The 15,645-nt window shown below is 44.5% G+C and overlaps 1 protein-coding gene across 2 annotated transcripts in view; it reads right to left on the bottom strand.

Annotated features, from left to right (window-relative positions):
* Window positions 1-371: 371 nt before the first annotated feature.
* COPA (COPI coat complex subunit alpha) overlaps window positions 372-15,645 on the bottom strand; it is a 43,473-nt gene continuing 28,199 nt past the window's right edge. The window contains exons 15-33 of one of the 2 annotated variants that reach the window (XM_032397165.1): window positions 15,456-15,595; window positions 14,822-14,907; window positions 14,568-14,733; window positions 9,957-10,119; window positions 9,704-9,850; window positions 8,574-8,763; window positions 8,356-8,451; window positions 6,897-6,985; window positions 6,578-6,701; window positions 5,440-5,529; window positions 5,152-5,261; window positions 4,680-4,757; window positions 4,441-4,509; window positions 3,747-3,883; window positions 3,318-3,504; window positions 3,121-3,231; window positions 2,630-2,791; window positions 1,800-1,994; window positions 372-1,535 (exon numbers count right to left, since the gene is read on the bottom strand). In XM_032397165.1, coding sequence (XP_032253056.1) covers window positions 1,476-1,535; window positions 1,800-1,994; window positions 2,630-2,791; window positions 3,121-3,231; window positions 3,318-3,504; window positions 3,747-3,883; window positions 4,441-4,509; window positions 4,680-4,757; window positions 5,152-5,261; window positions 5,440-5,529; window positions 6,578-6,701; window positions 6,897-6,985; window positions 8,356-8,451; window positions 8,574-8,763; window positions 9,704-9,850; window positions 9,957-10,119; window positions 14,568-14,733; window positions 14,822-14,907; window positions 15,456-15,595 — 2,400 coding nt within the window. In that variant the 3' untranslated portion in view covers window positions 372-1,475. The remainder of the gene's footprint in view (window positions 1,536-1,799; window positions 1,995-2,629; window positions 2,792-3,120; window positions 3,232-3,317; window positions 3,505-3,746; window positions 3,884-4,440; window positions 4,510-4,679; window positions 4,758-5,151; window positions 5,262-5,439; window positions 5,530-6,577; window positions 6,702-6,896; window positions 6,986-8,355; window positions 8,452-8,573; window positions 8,764-9,703; window positions 9,851-9,956; window positions 10,120-14,567; window positions 14,734-14,821; window positions 14,908-15,455; window positions 15,596-15,645) is intronic. The other variant, XM_032397166.1, reaches the window with a different exon arrangement.

Raw genomic sequence — 15,645 nt, 5'->3', positions numbered from 1 at the left:
GTTCAAGTTATTCATTGCAGCATTTTTTATAACAAAGATTGAGAACAATCTAAATACCCATCAGCAAAGAAGGTAACTTACATAAACTAAATCATTCAATGGTACACTATGCAGAGAAGTAAAAAAAGGGAAGCTAATATACGATATAGAAAAATATCTTAAATGCGGTATGTATGATAAAACAAGGTGCAAACTCATTTAGCAGCATGCTTCATGTATGTGTAGCAGGGGAATCTGCTTGTGTACACACAAACCGCTGACACATACAAGGATGCCAAGAGTGGCTACTTGTTTGAGGGAAGGTGACAGGAACTGGGTAGCTAAGGAAAAGAGTGGAAGAAAGATGTCACAGAATAGCTTTTTACCTTTACTGAGTTTTGAACTATATGAATGTATTGTTTATTGAAAACATGAGTTTAAAATGAAGAAAAGTACAAACTGTAATCACAGGCAAAGGATGTCACTCTATCCAATGTAGTCTTAGCACATGACAAGCAAACTGTGTTGCCAATAGAATCACTGTAACATATATAATGTACTACTAATTAATCTTATACATGTGGATTACCTGTAAAACATCTAGAACAGAGACAGGTACATGTAGGTGCTCAGTAAGTACTGGCTGTAACTAGGAAAAGGGGGTAAGGTTGCCGTCGTCAGTAATGGAACAGGGGAGCTAAACTTGCTTTCTACATTCTCACAGTTTAATAGATAAACAGTATATGCTTTTTTTTTTTTTAAAGACAATGGGCATTTCTTACTTACAAGAGTAAGTAATTCTAAGTAAGTAATTTTAATTACAAGATTTAAAAAAAAGCTATCTGCTTTGGTGAGGCAGCTACATGGAGTAGGAACATGAGGGTGTCCGGGAAACAAATGGGGTCACAAAACTCATAGAAATTTACTTTATTAAGGGTGAGAAACAAAACACAAGAACAATGGCTATAAAGAACAAATCAATAAAAGGTGATGTGCATTTTTGGAAAACCAGTTTTTTCTCAGACTTTAAGTTTCTGGGCACACACAAAGGGTACCTGCCTGGCTGTTTAAATGTCCAAGGAAAATGGGGGATGGCTAAGAGTTTGCTGTGGCTGAGTAAAAGATGGGATCTTATTTATTACACCCTGCTTCTTTCCAAAAGAAGATACAAAGAGGGTGGGGAGGGAAAGGATAAATATTAAAGGAATTCAGTAAGCACATGCGCATCCTGAGTTTTCATTTGTTCCTTGAACGATCTAAGCTGGGACGACAAGGCCAACTGCGACCACAAGTGTAGTCACCCTTGAGATGAGAAATAGTCAAATGTAGACATTCTGATTCGCCATAGAAGAAGAGAAAGTGACACGACGTCTTAGGGCAGGAAAGCTAAATGTCAATAATTTGAAGGGTAGTTGAGGAAGAAGGAGCTAGAAGGACAAAGAGACTGATTCTCCGGAGGAACTATGGTGATTGACCTGCACACACCAGAGGGGGCCTTAGCGGAACTGCAGAGGACTGATCCTTAAACCAATGACGTCTTTGCCAATCTCTGTCACCTGTGGAAAAGGAAACAGAGGGAAAAATTAGGGATTTGTGAGGGTGAAAAGCCCAGAGAGCTTACTCCCTCCACTCTTCAGGGAGGACAGAAGTGTACGTTGTTCACGTTGTTAATGTCTGTTACTGATCTGTTTACTGATTGTTTACAGTATCACTGCCTCAAGGAGCTGCAGGCAAATACAGGAGAAAAAAGGACCAACATGTGTCCTTCTCTTTCCTCTTCCCTCAATATCCTGGATGCATTTCTAGAGAATAGTACTTACTGTAGTGACCTTGCAGATTTGACCCTTGAACTCAGGGGAATAGCAGGCCCCACTGAGCGGACATTTCTCTACAGGCTTTCCACGGTAGATGGGCCGATAGGAGGCAGCACAGATGTCAAAAGGGTTGTGCATGTCGTAATTGAGCTGGTAGGCATCTGTGGGGCTCTTCTCACAAGCAGACAGAATTTTGCGGGTCTGAGGGAGGGAAGGAATATTTTATTTAAGAGGACCAAAAACTGCAAACCAGAACTCAAATGATCTCAGCACCACTGTTTATAGTTTCTTTGATTCAAGATGCAATTGTACTGAGTGAAATCAGAATATGTCCTCCGTACAGGACACATGTGAAGGGGTCACAATTACCGCTCCTGCTGTATCAGGATCTCCCCTTCTCAATAGCAAAGTGGTTCCATGGATCTAGACCCATATTCCTCCGCCAAGTCTGGGAATTATCAGGGTCAGGACTCAAAGGGTGAAGACTGGCTTCGACTGCCCGAGAGGAATGCTTCTAGAGAACACAAGTAGCAGCTCGTGTGTGTGCAGGTTAGCGGTGGTGGTAATGGGTAGCAGAGCGTAGGCACAGGAAGACTAGAGCTATTCTAGGGAGTAGGTCCCTCTTACACCTGCACCACGGCCGAATGAGTTAGAAGTTCCCTTTCCTGGAACAAAAGGAGGCACCCACGCCACTAAGTAAAGAGGATGGCGTTCTGTTGGGTCCTTTTGTTGAATGTTGTTCTTCAGTGCTTTGTTTCAGAGGCAAGGGCCTTGGTCGTCTACTCCCTCCACGTAAGCGATCTGATTCCTTTACGCTTACAGGAGTTCCCATCTACCTGTTGAGCCACCTCCGGCTTGGGCCCAAGTTCCAACAGGCGCCGAGCAAAGGTGGCAGCTGTCTTAAAGTTCTTGAGCTTGAAGAAGAGGTTGAGGGCCGTCCGCAGCACCAGGATCATGTGCACAGGCTGCAGGTTTGAGTGGGTGAAATAGGCTGCCATCTGGTGGACAGAAGGAGGGACACATGCCCCGCTGATGCTACAGCCCACACAGATCATTCATAGGCATAGGCGGCTGCAGGGGCATTAATCACCACACGAGGCAAACAAAAACAGGACTGATTATACGGCAGAGGGATCTTCTGCCCCCTGGGGATGGAGGACTGACGGAATGAAGAAGGGCAGAAAAATACACCCTCTCCTCACAGAAGTGGGCCCAAATATCTCTTACTCCCCAGACTGCAATCTGGGTTGAGAAGTCCAGAATTCAGATCTACTGGTGGGGGAGGGGGAGGACACCTCTGTGCTGCGCAGAGGCCCAGAGACAGTACCTCACAGATGCGCTTCTGCTGATCCAGAGTCTCTTTGGGCAGCTTCTTCCTTTCTATCTCCATGGACAAACCCACAATGTACTCACGGCAGATGGTGATGAGCTGCTGGGCCTGCAGAGAGGGGCGAAGCAAGGTCACGGTGCAGAGGCAAGGATGTGGGGGTGCCCAGGACTGCAACAAGCAGCTGCCCCTCCTACCTCTGCAATCTCCTGTTTATTGTCCACAACGAGAAGAGGCACACTGAGCAAGATGGAGCGGAATTTTTCCACAGCCTCCTCAAACTTGCCAACGGTGGTGAGCTGGTAGCAGAGCTGCAGCCGCTGAATGAGGTCATTAAGCTTCAGGCCCACCGCTGGTACACCGTTCTTCAGCCCTGCATCCTTCCTGGACGTTTGGAAAAGTAGGAAGAAGAAAGGAGAATCGGGACTCCACCAGACTCAACGGGGGAAACAGGAGGGGGAACTGGGTGCAGATGTATAAACCAAGCCTCATGCAGTGTCAAGCCCAAGTTCTCTTCCTACTAGGAAACCTCAGCTCTGGGACAAGGGTTAACTGTCCCCCAGGCTACCATCTGAAATACCTACCCCAAGCTGGAAGAGACAGAAGTCAGGAGCAAGGGGCCTTACCAATTGCGATTAGGATAGCCGTACATGGAGGGCAGGCAGGGCAGGGCCTGATAGGTGGTACGGCCGCGGGCATAGGTCTGTAGGAACAGTTGCTTATAGGGGCCAAACTGGGTCACCCCCACTTGGTCGTGAAGGAGCTGGAATACAGGAGGAAAGAAACACAAAAACTGTGACCCTGCCACTGAAAAACCAGCTGACCTTGGGCAAGGTACTTCTCTGTACTTGTTTCCTCATCAGTAAATCACACTTAATTATAGGACCTACCGCATTTAATAATACCTATAAAGCATTTAGGATAGTGCCGGATACACAGTCAACACTGAGGAAATGTTCGTGGTTGTTGCATTTGTAGTTACTGTTACTGCCATCATAACATATGTTTAGCGTTCAAAACACACACCTGTTCGTGAAGGGGCGCTGACTTCACTGAGGTGAGCCACAAAGCAGACTATACATGGGGGGGGAGGTGGCTGGTAGGATCCACCTGAAGAGATTACTAAGCCAAATGGAAAGCACTAAGAGGAAGGCCTTATGAGGCAAGTTTCCTTAGGCAAGACCAGGGTTTCCACGATAAAGACACACCTCTGCCCTTGTGGGTAGGTTAATTTCGATTTGGTTAAGATGAGTCAACCTTCTCCCTGGGGACCCTGAACGAGGAACACTCCACAAGAGCCAACGTTACTCTACGACTTACCCGCATGGCTGTTTCAAAAGAGCCTGCCAGGATGTGATCAACTGGAAGCTGAGAGTTATTGCACCAGATCTAACAAGAAACAGAAAACCCAAGCCAAGTAAAACTTTGCCCTTTCTCCTCCCAAACTATCCTACTCTGTATCTAGAGCAGAAAAGTATTAGCCACTCATTATACATTAAGTCAGTGTAGCCAGCTCAGAACCAAAAGTCATGCTCACAGGGCTGTGTTTCTCTACTTACCTGAGTTGGGCTGGTTCCCTTGGTGGGGGGCACAAAGAACCCATCCTCAGCACCCCCAGCTGCCCCAGGGGGTATATCCTAGGAGAAAAACAGGTCAGTCACTTTGTAAGCCATTCAAGCACTTTGTGCTGATCAATCTAAACACAGCCCTTTACCTTGTTCCCAGACTCGACTGGGGAGGAAGGGGGATGGTTGTGGGAGAAGACCTTCAAAATACGAGCAGCTTCACCAGTAACAAAATGATACACCAAAAGCTCCAATTCAGACAACAAAGCCTGCTGCCTTTTCATAAGCTGCTGTTGGCACAACCTGATTATCTCCTTTCTTTCTTTCAAATGGAGACAAGCATCAGACCAGGACGGTCTAGACCCCCTCCCTTTCGGGAGCCTCAGGACAGGTCGGGAGCGGTAAGGACAATGGCTTGCATAGGGAGAAGCAGAGGGAGCCTTCTAAGGGTAAGAACCCCATGCACCAGCTCAGGAGGGAGCTCCAGGTCCTCTTCGACATCCCAGCCGCCTCCTTCTTCCTGTCCCTTGCCAAGAGCGTCGTCCCCCAGACCTTCTGTAGCCTCCACAAAGCCGTCTGTAAGGAAAATCCAGGCTCAAAGTGGATTTGCAGAGTGATACAATCTTTAGCCCAAAGAAAGCACAATGCTAGGATCTTTATGGGTCCCATGGTTTGGAACCCTGCAGGAATGCCCCACAACCCAGCCCCCAGCCAGGCCACCATCCTTCCAGGAGTCCAAGAAGTGCACTCTTACCTTCGTCCAGCTGCAGCTCCGCATCCTCTCCCCAGCCCTCGGTGCCAACAGTGTCAATGTCAATGTCAGCAGCCAGTGCTCCTCCCTTGCCTACAGAGAGAAGGAACAGAAAGGAACTGGTTATGGCCAGGCAAGTCTGAGATCTGGCCTCTTCTGCAGGCAAGCTGCATCCCTACAAAAGCAGGTGCCAAGGCCCTGTCCACTCAGTGTTCTTGTTTATTATTTATTTTTGTAGTATATATGCTACGCTAACTTGCAGTAGTTTTCAAAGGGAGAGGGAATAGAAGAGAGATGGAAAGGCCTTCCTGCTACTAAAACCTGCCTCTTAAACCATTTTTTTTTAAAGATTTTGTTTATTTATTTGAAAGAGAGAGAGAGCGTGCGCACCCTCGAACAAGTGAGGGGAAGAAGCAGGGGGAGCGGGAGAAGCAGACTCCCTGCTGAGCAGGGAGCCCGATGTGGGACTCGATCCCAGGACCCCAGCATCATGACCTGAGCCGAAGGCAGACACTCAACCAACTGAGCTACTCAGGTGCCCCTCTTGAACCATTCTTTACTTAGCAACTCTCAGAGTTTCCTGCTGAGAGCTCTGCTGAGCCACCACCTCTACAGTGTGCGCGGCATGGGGACACAGGGTCGGTGAGAGCTGGAGGGATGAGCAGGCCTGGGCACAAGATGCCCAGGGGTCTATCTAAGCTCTCAGCCAAGAAAACCAGAGCGGGCAAGGGTGGGAGTAGCGGTGGGAGGTAGCTCAGGTCTGCATACGCCCGCATGCCAGAGTCTGAGGTCGCTGCCCTGGTGCCTTAAGACCGTACATCGTGAACGATGAAATACTGAACGGGACTGAGTGACCAACCACACATATGGAAAAGCCTAAGGAAATGCACCCACATGTTCAGAGCGGTTGTCGGAGGCCTGGACTAAGACACAACTTTCTTTTCTCCCCCTATTTTCCAAATTCTAATAATCTCATAATGCTTTTATTTAATTTTTAAAAGCACGTACCGTAGCTCAGATTGGCGTCTCTGTGCTCCATGATCTCACACAGAAGAAAGGACAAAGGAGTGAGGGTACTCTGTAGGACAGCTCTTCACAAAACAAACAATAATAAAAACACTGCAGAGGGGTGGGCGCTTACCCTTGCTGGCAATGGAGCCTTCAAAGAAGCCTTTAGACACAGTCAGTAAGGGCCAGTTGGTATCCAACGGCATGACAGGTGCAGGGGGCTGGAGCAGCTTGGCATCAGGATCAATGTCTGGGATCTAAAAGGTGGGAGAAGGTTAAAAGCAAACAGCTCTCAGGAATCATGCAGGGAAGGCTACAGAGCCTCCTCTGATCTCCTTTGCTTCTCTGCCTCTCCTGGTAACCAGGTGGGAGAGTAACGTCTGTAGATTTAAACTGTCCCCAGATCTCAGAGTTCATCCTGTAACCAGACACCCATGTAAACAAAGACTCACAGTCTCCTTCTCTGGGTCAAATGTCTCCTTCAGGCTCTCAGCTTCTTCATCTAAGCCATGAGTAGCAGCCGTAAGATAGGCCAGTGACTCTGCAGAGAAAACAGACGTTGTGGTAGACAGCGTTCCAGATGTCCCCAGCAATCCCTGCCTCCTGGTCTTCAAGTCTGTGCAAAATCCCCCCCACACCCACACCTTCAGTGTGGAAGGCACTTGCTGACTCACTTCTAATGAACAAGACATGGCAGAAGTGATGGGATGTCCCTTCTGAGATTAGGATACAATGTGGCCTCCACCTGGATGCCATCCCCTGCTCTGAGGGAAACCAGCTGCCATGCTGTAAAGTGCCCTAAGGAGACGCCTACATGGCAGAAAATTCCCATTTCCCAGTCAGCAGCCCACAAGGACCTGAGGACTGCCTGCAGCCCTGTAGAGAGTGTGGGAGGAGATCCTTCCCCACTCAAGCCTTGAGATATCTGCAGTTTTGGCCAACGCCCCGATCACAGACTCCTGAGAGACACTGAGCCAGAGGCACCCAGCTAAGCCATGCTGAGGTAATCAGCGTTTGTTGTTTTAAACTGCTCAGCTTTGGGGTAATTTGCTCCACAGCAGTAACTAATATAGTCGCTTATCCTTAAACTCTCGCATCAGTGCTGACAAGAATCTTGGAATCATCCCTGGCTCCTCTCCTCACGTCACACATCCAGCCCTTCAATAAATCACGTAGTTTCCACCTTTACAACATATGGCAAGTCTGACCCCTTTACTGCTTAGCACCTTCGCTCAAACCACATCTCTCACCTTTCTTGTTTCCTAGCGTATCTCAAATGCTAGTATTGTGCTTGGTACATACTGGGCTCTCAGAAAATATCCCTTAAGGGGCTCTGGGTGACTCAGTTGTTAAGCATCTGCCTTCAGCTCAGGTCATGATCCCAGGGTCCTGGGATTGAGCCCCGCATCGGGCTCCCTGCTCAGTGAGGAGCCTGCTTCTCCCTCTCCCACTCCCCCTGCTTGTGTTCCCTCTCTCGCTGTGTCTCTCTCTGTCAAATAAATAAAATCTTTAAAAAAAAAAAAAAAGGAAAAGAAAATATCCCTTGAATATATAAACAAATAAATAAGTAAAAGAGTAAAACCTCCAGGCTTGAAGTAAAAGAATAAAATTCTAATGGCAACCAGTCAAGTGTATTTACTAGGGTCTCTGCTTCAGGACATTTTAAAACCTCCTAGCTCCTCCATGACTATTAACTGTTTTCCTAAGAGTGCTTGACCAGACTGAATATTCTGGCTGTACCTCCACCTGGCTCTGAAGAATGTCTCCTGAGCTTGACAGGAGCATGCTGTCTCTTCTGAAAAAATGCACAACAAAGGGAAACATCTCACCGCTATACGTGGGTAATTCACCACGAAGAGAAAATACTATCTAAGCCCCAAGAGAGCTGGTGAGTCCCGCATGCTTACTTACTCTGCCCACAGTTCTTCAGGATCCGCACCCGCTCGGACACGTCACCCAGGTAGAGGGCATTCTGATAATGGCCACTCATGTCCTTTCGGATCTCAGCTGCAGCAAGTCAGTAAGAGATACGAAGTTAGGGCTTTTCTCTTAAGTTCTCATTCTCCTCTATTTGCCTTCCTCCTTCCCCCAAGGACCGCTCTTCCCATCCTTAGTTTCTGGGGACTCACCAATCTTCATCATCTTGCGAAGTTTCTCTAGGTTGCCAGTGATAAGGTACAAGAAAGAAAGTTTGTCAAAGTTTTTGGTGCGTTGATAACACATTTCCACAATCTGATGGTTCCCTTGTAGCAAGGCCACTTCTCCCAGCTTTTCCCAGCAGTTCTTGTCATCCAGTGCTTTGGCTGCTTCCAGAGCAATCTAAAGAGTCCCCAGGGTCAGAGTTAACAGGTTGGCAGATACTGTGACTCAAAACCAGGGACTACAGTCAAAGTATCTGCCTCTACATAAATCTCCCACAGGCTCTCTATACTTGCAATCACTCTTAGCGTTCAGTCTAATTCTACTGAAAATCCTATCACCAAACAGAGTCCCTTTGGCTCCATGGAAAGAATCACATTACATTATCCTTCTCCTCCGAAATTTACTTTTACAACAAAATCATCTCCTGCCATTTGCTGATTCCGTAGGGCCAATTCCTACTTAGCTACCTTTTTTTCTACTTGCTAAGTTTGAAGATCCACAGGGGCTTTAGGAAAGACAGAAGAAATAATAAAAGAAGGAAGTTCACAACTAAAAAGTCAATTCACCTAAGCCCTCTTCCCATTTAAAAAAACGCCTGTACACTCTAGGTCCCAACATTTTTTTTAAAGATTTTATTTGATTTTTAAGTAGGCTCCACACCCAGTGTGGAGCCCAACACAGGGCTTGAAATCACAACCCTGAGATCCAGACCTGAGCTGAGATCAAGAATCAGATGCCGACTGAGCTGCCAGGCACCCCTCTAGGTCCCAACATTTCACAAGTACTTCTTCATCTAAGCAGCCAATCAGCAAGTAAGAGGTGAAGGAAATAACGAGATTTTTCAGATTCCACACTATGTTGCTCCAATTCTAGAAGTTAATGAATTCAGAATGACCGATAATGACAACAGTAACAATGCTATGGCAGATGCAGAGACAGGAAGTGGCAGAGATGGGCCAAAAGCAACAGGAAGACAGCTCTACCTAACAACTAGAAAAATCTCAAATTCCATCATACCTCCCGAAGAAGCAAGCCCAGAATAACATCCTCGCAATGCGACCCTAACCCTATCACCTTCTCTGCAATGAAATGGGGCTCATGACCACGTCTCCCTCACCTCAATATTTCCACACTCGAGTGCCAGACTAAATCGAGTTTTCTCATCCTTGACGAAATGCAGTGCCACTTCCGGGTAGCCCTTCTTCTGGAGGTAAGCAATGATGGACTGTCCTACTAGCTTGGCATTCCTCACCATGTGCAGTACCTAGACATTTGGGGTGGGGGGGGGGGGGGCAGGAAGGAGAGATCACTCAGAAGGAAAAAGGAGTGCTGGCCCTCTCACACCCCTAGTGCGCATTCTCGTTTCATACCTCATCATATTTTCTGTTGATCAGGGCCAGCTTGAACTTGAACTCAGTGGGATCAATGGTGAGCACCCGCGGACGACACTCCCTGTCCAGGCAATACACATTGTTGCCCTTCACGCGCGTGACATAGATGGGTAAATCCAGAGTCCGGATGATCCCGTAGTCCCTGCAAATAGGAGTTAGGGGGCACAACTTTCAGCAAATGAGGGGCAAAATCCAGCCTGTGAGGACCTGGAACAAGCTTAGGACACAACTTTTTATCTTCTCACTGCTCTTTGTCCAAGTGCCATTTGCACAATGGGACAGATGGGAAGCAATTCAAAAGAGAGCAGAACTAAATGCCACATTTACTTTTTCTTTTGTATGAAGCAGGAAAACACGGGGCACATGGTATGATCTTTCTTCATAAGTTACAACTCTGAGAGCCAACAGACATGGCTAAGGAATCAGTCCTGAAAGTTAAATTTAAAGTTCTGATATACAATCACTGGGCCAGTTAAATCCTTCCCTGAAGTTACAGGTAAAAGGAGAAGAGCAGGAGATGCGAAGTTCTGACATACAAATGATAAAAAGCAAAAAATATTTTAAACTGAACAAAAACTAAAAGTTTATAAAACTTATGGGCATCGCTAACACAAAATTTGATTGATAATCCGGGATGCTAAGTGCACACACTGTATTAGAAGAAACACCAAAAACTAATGAGTTCTATGTACATATATTAGAAAATTAATAAATATAATATAAAAAATAAAAATGTAATAAAAATTAATAAGCATCCAACTCAAAAATTTTGTTCTTTTAAAAGTTAAACCAAAGAATATACTTAGGAAAAATAATGAAGCCAATCACAAAATTAAGAAATAGAAAACAAAAATACAACACAGAAGTTCAATCAATAAAGGCAAAAGCTAAATAAAACTGATAAACCTCTCATGAGGCTAATTAAAACAAAAAGGTAGAATTGCAATATTAGGAATGGAAAAGGGGATATTACTCTAGCTCCTGCAGGATGAGGATAGGCGTAAACTTTTTTAAACGATCAAATTCCAAGAAAAGTAAAATTTACCAAAACTGACTAAAAAGAGATAGAAAACCCCTACAGTCCCGTAACTGTTACACAAGATAAACTGAATCATAAAAAAATCCAGGCCTGGATGACTTCACTGGCAAATTCTACCCAACATTTCAGGAAGAATTAAACCGAATCTTATTACAAACTCACTGAGAGAACAGAGGAAGGTGTATTACTTTCCTTATTTTATGAAATTAGCACAACCTCAACACCAAAACCTGACAAGGACAGAAAGAAAAAGGGAAGTCATGGGCCAATCTCATATATATACATACATGGATGTAAAAATCCTGAGCAAAATACTAGCAAACTAAAACTAGCAATATCAAGGGGCGCCTGGGTGGCTCAGTCGTTAAGCATCTACCTTCGGCTCAGGTCATGATCCCAGCATCCTGGGATCGAGCCCCGCATCGGGCTCCCTGCTCAGTGGGGAGCCTGCTTCTCCCTCTCCCACTCCCCCTGCTTGTGTTCCTGCTCTGCTGTGTCTCTCTCTGTCAAATAAATAAATAAAATCTTTAAAAATAAATAAATAAAATTTATTTTATTTAGCAATATCAGAAACGGGTAAAACATCGTGACCAAGTTAGATCTGTATCAGGAATACAATGTTGGTCTAACATTTTTTTTTTAAGATTTTATTTATTTATTTGACAGAGAGAAAGAGAGAGAGAGAGAGAGCACGTGCACAAGCAGGGGTGTGGGAGAGGGAGAAGCAGGCCCCCTACCGAGCAGGGAGCCCGATGCAGGGCTGGATCCCAGGACCCTGGGATCATGACCTGAGCCAAAGGCAGATGCTCAACCAACTGAGCCACTCAGGTACCCCACTGGTCTAACATTTTTTAAAAATCAATTTAATTCACTACACTAATCAATAAAAAGAGAAAAATCCTATGATTACCTCAGTATATGCAGAAAAGGTATCTAATAAAATTCAATATTTATCTCAGCTATAGCAAGGAAATTCCTTAATAAATAAAAGCTATCTCTAAAGAAGTCTACAACAAGCTTACATAATGCCAATACACTGAAAGCTCACTCTTTTTCTTTTCTTGAAGATTTTATTTAAGAGAGAGAGAGTGCAAGCAGGGGAAGGGGCAGAGGGAATCTTAGGCAGAATCTCAAGCAGACTCCACGCTGAGTGCAGAGCCCAACGTGGGGCTCAATCTCACAACCCCAAGATCACAACCCAAGCTGAAACCATGAGTCGGACGCTTAACCAACTGAGCCACCCTGGCTCCCCCAAGCTCACTCTTTAAATTGGAACAAGACAAAAAAGTTTGCCATCACCATGTTTATTCAACACTATGCTGGAGATTCTGGTCAGTGCAAGACAAACACATGAAAGTGTAAGTACTGGCAAAGAAGAAACAAACCATCATTACCCAAAGATGCTATGATTATTTGTGAAAAAAAGACAAATTACTAGAAATAATAAAAGTCTAGCAAGGTCTCTGAAATAGAATCAATTTAAAAACGTAATTGTATTTCTAAGTATCATAAAAAGTTAGAAAATTAAGTTTTTAAATGGATACTATCCACTTACAAATCACATTGAAAACTACCAAGGGCCTAAGAATAATCTAAAGAAATGCAAGATCTCCATGGAGAAAATTATAAACCTTACTGAAAGAGTAAACACTTATTTAGGAACACCTAAATAAATGAAGAGTTACTACATCATGTTCACAGATCAGGAAATTTAATATTGTAAAGATGTCAATTAGGCCCAAAATGACAAACAGATCCAATGCAATCCCACTAAAATCACAGTAGTGTGTTTTCTTTGTTGGTTTTATTTTGCATGGAATTTCACAAGCTGATTCTAACATACTTTTTTAAGGCAAAAAAAAATTGAAAATTTGCCTTTTCAAGGCAAAAGTAATTAGAAAATAGCTTAATAACTTTAAAAAATAAAGTGGGAAAGATCTGAGGACGTGCTTTAGCAGATGTGAAAAATCCTAAAGCTGTAATACTTTAAGACAGAATGAGATCAGAGATCAACACACAGCCCACAGAAAATAGGTCCTTGCATTTTTGGAAACATGATTCATACGTGACAAAGAAGGCACTGCAGAACGAGGGGGTAAAGATTGGTCTGATTGCAGTAAATGACTCTGTGACAGCTGAGTGTCCGTAAGGAAAACTGTGAAACTGAGCCCCCTGCACCTCACACCATACACAAAAATGAACTTCAGCAGATCACAGTCCTAGATATGAAAAACAAAACTATGAAGTTTCTACAAGAGAATATAAAAGAATGCCTTTATAATCTTGGAGTCGATAAAGATTTATTCAAGAAGATACAAAACCCAATACCCATAAAAGGTAAGATTCATAAATTCAACTATATTAAAGTAAGAACATCTGTTCGTTAAAGGGCATCATAAAGAGAATCAGAAGACAAGCTACAGAATGGGAAGAAACATTAAGATTTGTAACACGTAGCCCTGACAAAGGATGCACACTCAAATATATGAAGAACTCCTAAAATTAAAAAGGATAACTCATTAAAAAAAGAGATAAAAGGCCTGAACAGAATTCACAGAAGAGGAAACCCTGATGGTCAATTGAAAAGTTGCTCAATCTCATTAGGAATCAGCGTAGCAAAGTAAAATGACAATGAGATGCCATTACACACCCACCAGATAGACAAAAATAAGTCTGGCAAAGGCAAGGGCTGGAAAGGATGGTAAGCAAGGAAGCTTTTCTACCATGTTGGTGGACGTGAAAATCGGTAGCCCCTCTGGAGAGCAGTTTCACGTTACCTAGTAAACGCGAAGATACGCATACTCTATGATCCAGCAATTCGGCTCTGGGTGGACACTCTAGAGAAACATTATGTGCATTGGCACCAGAACACATGTAAAAGAATGTTTAAAAGAACATTGTTCATCACAGTAGCCAAATCCTAGAAATCACTCAAACATCCCTCTAGAGTAGAACTGATAAAACTGCGGTATATTCATATAATAGAATATTACACAATGAAAATAAATAAATTACAGCTACAACATGGATGCATCTTACAAACAAAATATTGAGCAAAATAAGCAAAATATGAAACAATATATTCAGTATGATTTACATGAAGTTCAAAACCAGGCAAAATTAAAGCATACTATTTTAAGACACATATTGGGCAGTAAAATTACAAAGAATAGCTAGGACGAAATTTCCATAGAAGTCAGAATAATGTGATCTTTGCGTGGGAAGCAGAGGTGGTTGTGATCAAGGCTGAGGGCTTCTGGCTGCCAGCTCTGCTGTAGCTCCTGACCTGGGTGGCAGGGACACGGACGTCCACTACGTGACAATCTGCTATTCTCCCTGTATGGACTCCGTGCATTTGTCTGCATTCGGGTCATATGTCACAATTTTTTAAAGAGTTGAAAAAGAATGTTCAGATGTGCCTAGCACACATGTGCCCGACAAAGATTTCCCACGAAGAAGGTTCAAGGAAGACTCAGTTACATCCCTTGAGACAGGACAGTGATTTCAAGAGCTACATTCTCCCACTCTGTGTTATCAGATGATTCACTTACCCCGTGGTGACGGCATATTTGATGTGGTTGCTTGTGGTATAGATAAATACCCCACTCTCATCCCAGGCCCCACTCTTGACGCGAATGTTCTCATGAATGTTACACAGAGCCTCCAGTTTGCGGTTACAGATCACAATGGCTGTAAGAGGCAAAGGGCATGAGTGCTCTGCTGGACAGGGTGAGTGAAGCAGACTGGCAGGGATGGGGAGGGAAGGGCTGGTCCCTAAATCAGGGCGGATATAATGAAGACTTACCATGTTTGGCCAGTAGTGCTACGTGGGACATGTCTGCTGACCAGATAACATATTTCACCTTAGAAATCTTCACAGAGGCCAGAGTCCTGGGACAGAGAAAGGTGAACCTAAGTGGACCTGACTCCCTCATCCCAGGTTAAGACCTACATGCTTTTCATATCCAAATTAATGTAAGCCCCAGTTTCTTAAAATAATACCAAATAAACACTCTCTGTATGGTAGCTGAGTGACGGAAACATTTTGGCTCACACCGTGCACTTTCCCTTCCCTCACTCCCTGCCCCTCATTCACATGTATTATTAGGGAATCTGTGTATGTCTGATCTCATCAGTGGACTGTTAAGTTCCTCTAAGTACAAGAACCATGCTATTCACCCCTACGTGCCCATAGTTCTAAGTCCCAAAAGCATTCTTCGTTCAGGTGCTCCAAAAACTGATAAATAAGCCCCTCCTTGCGATGCTAGTATGGAGAGGATGGAAAGTGACCCCAGAGGGAAAAGTGGAGAGAAAGTCTTAGAGTTATAGCACAAAAGTGGCCAAGCCTGAGGCAAACTCACTGGGAGAAAAGCTCCCACCACAGAGGTCCACCCTCATCCACTATATGCCTGTCTGCTTAGGGGCACCTGACATGTTACCGCTTCTGCTGAACATCAAAGAGCGTGATGGATTCTGCATCTCGAAGCAGGAGGTTGCCTGTGCCAGCATAAAAGATCTCATCACAGTTGGGCACCTGCACCTTTTTGGTGATCTCATTCTTCAGATTCTTGATCAGGAGCTGAAATAATGACCAAAGGTGGGGTTATCAGAAATGTGTGTTCGTCAGAT

The sequence above is a fragment of the Phoca vitulina genome, unplaced genomic scaffold, assembly GCF_004348235.1.
Source record: "Phoca vitulina isolate PV1807 unplaced genomic scaffold, GSC_HSeal_1.0 scaffold97, whole genome shotgun sequence".
Lineage (NCBI taxonomy): Eukaryota > Metazoa > Chordata > Mammalia > Carnivora > Phocidae > Phoca > Phoca vitulina.
This window is presented reverse-complemented; position numbering and strand designations above follow the sequence as displayed.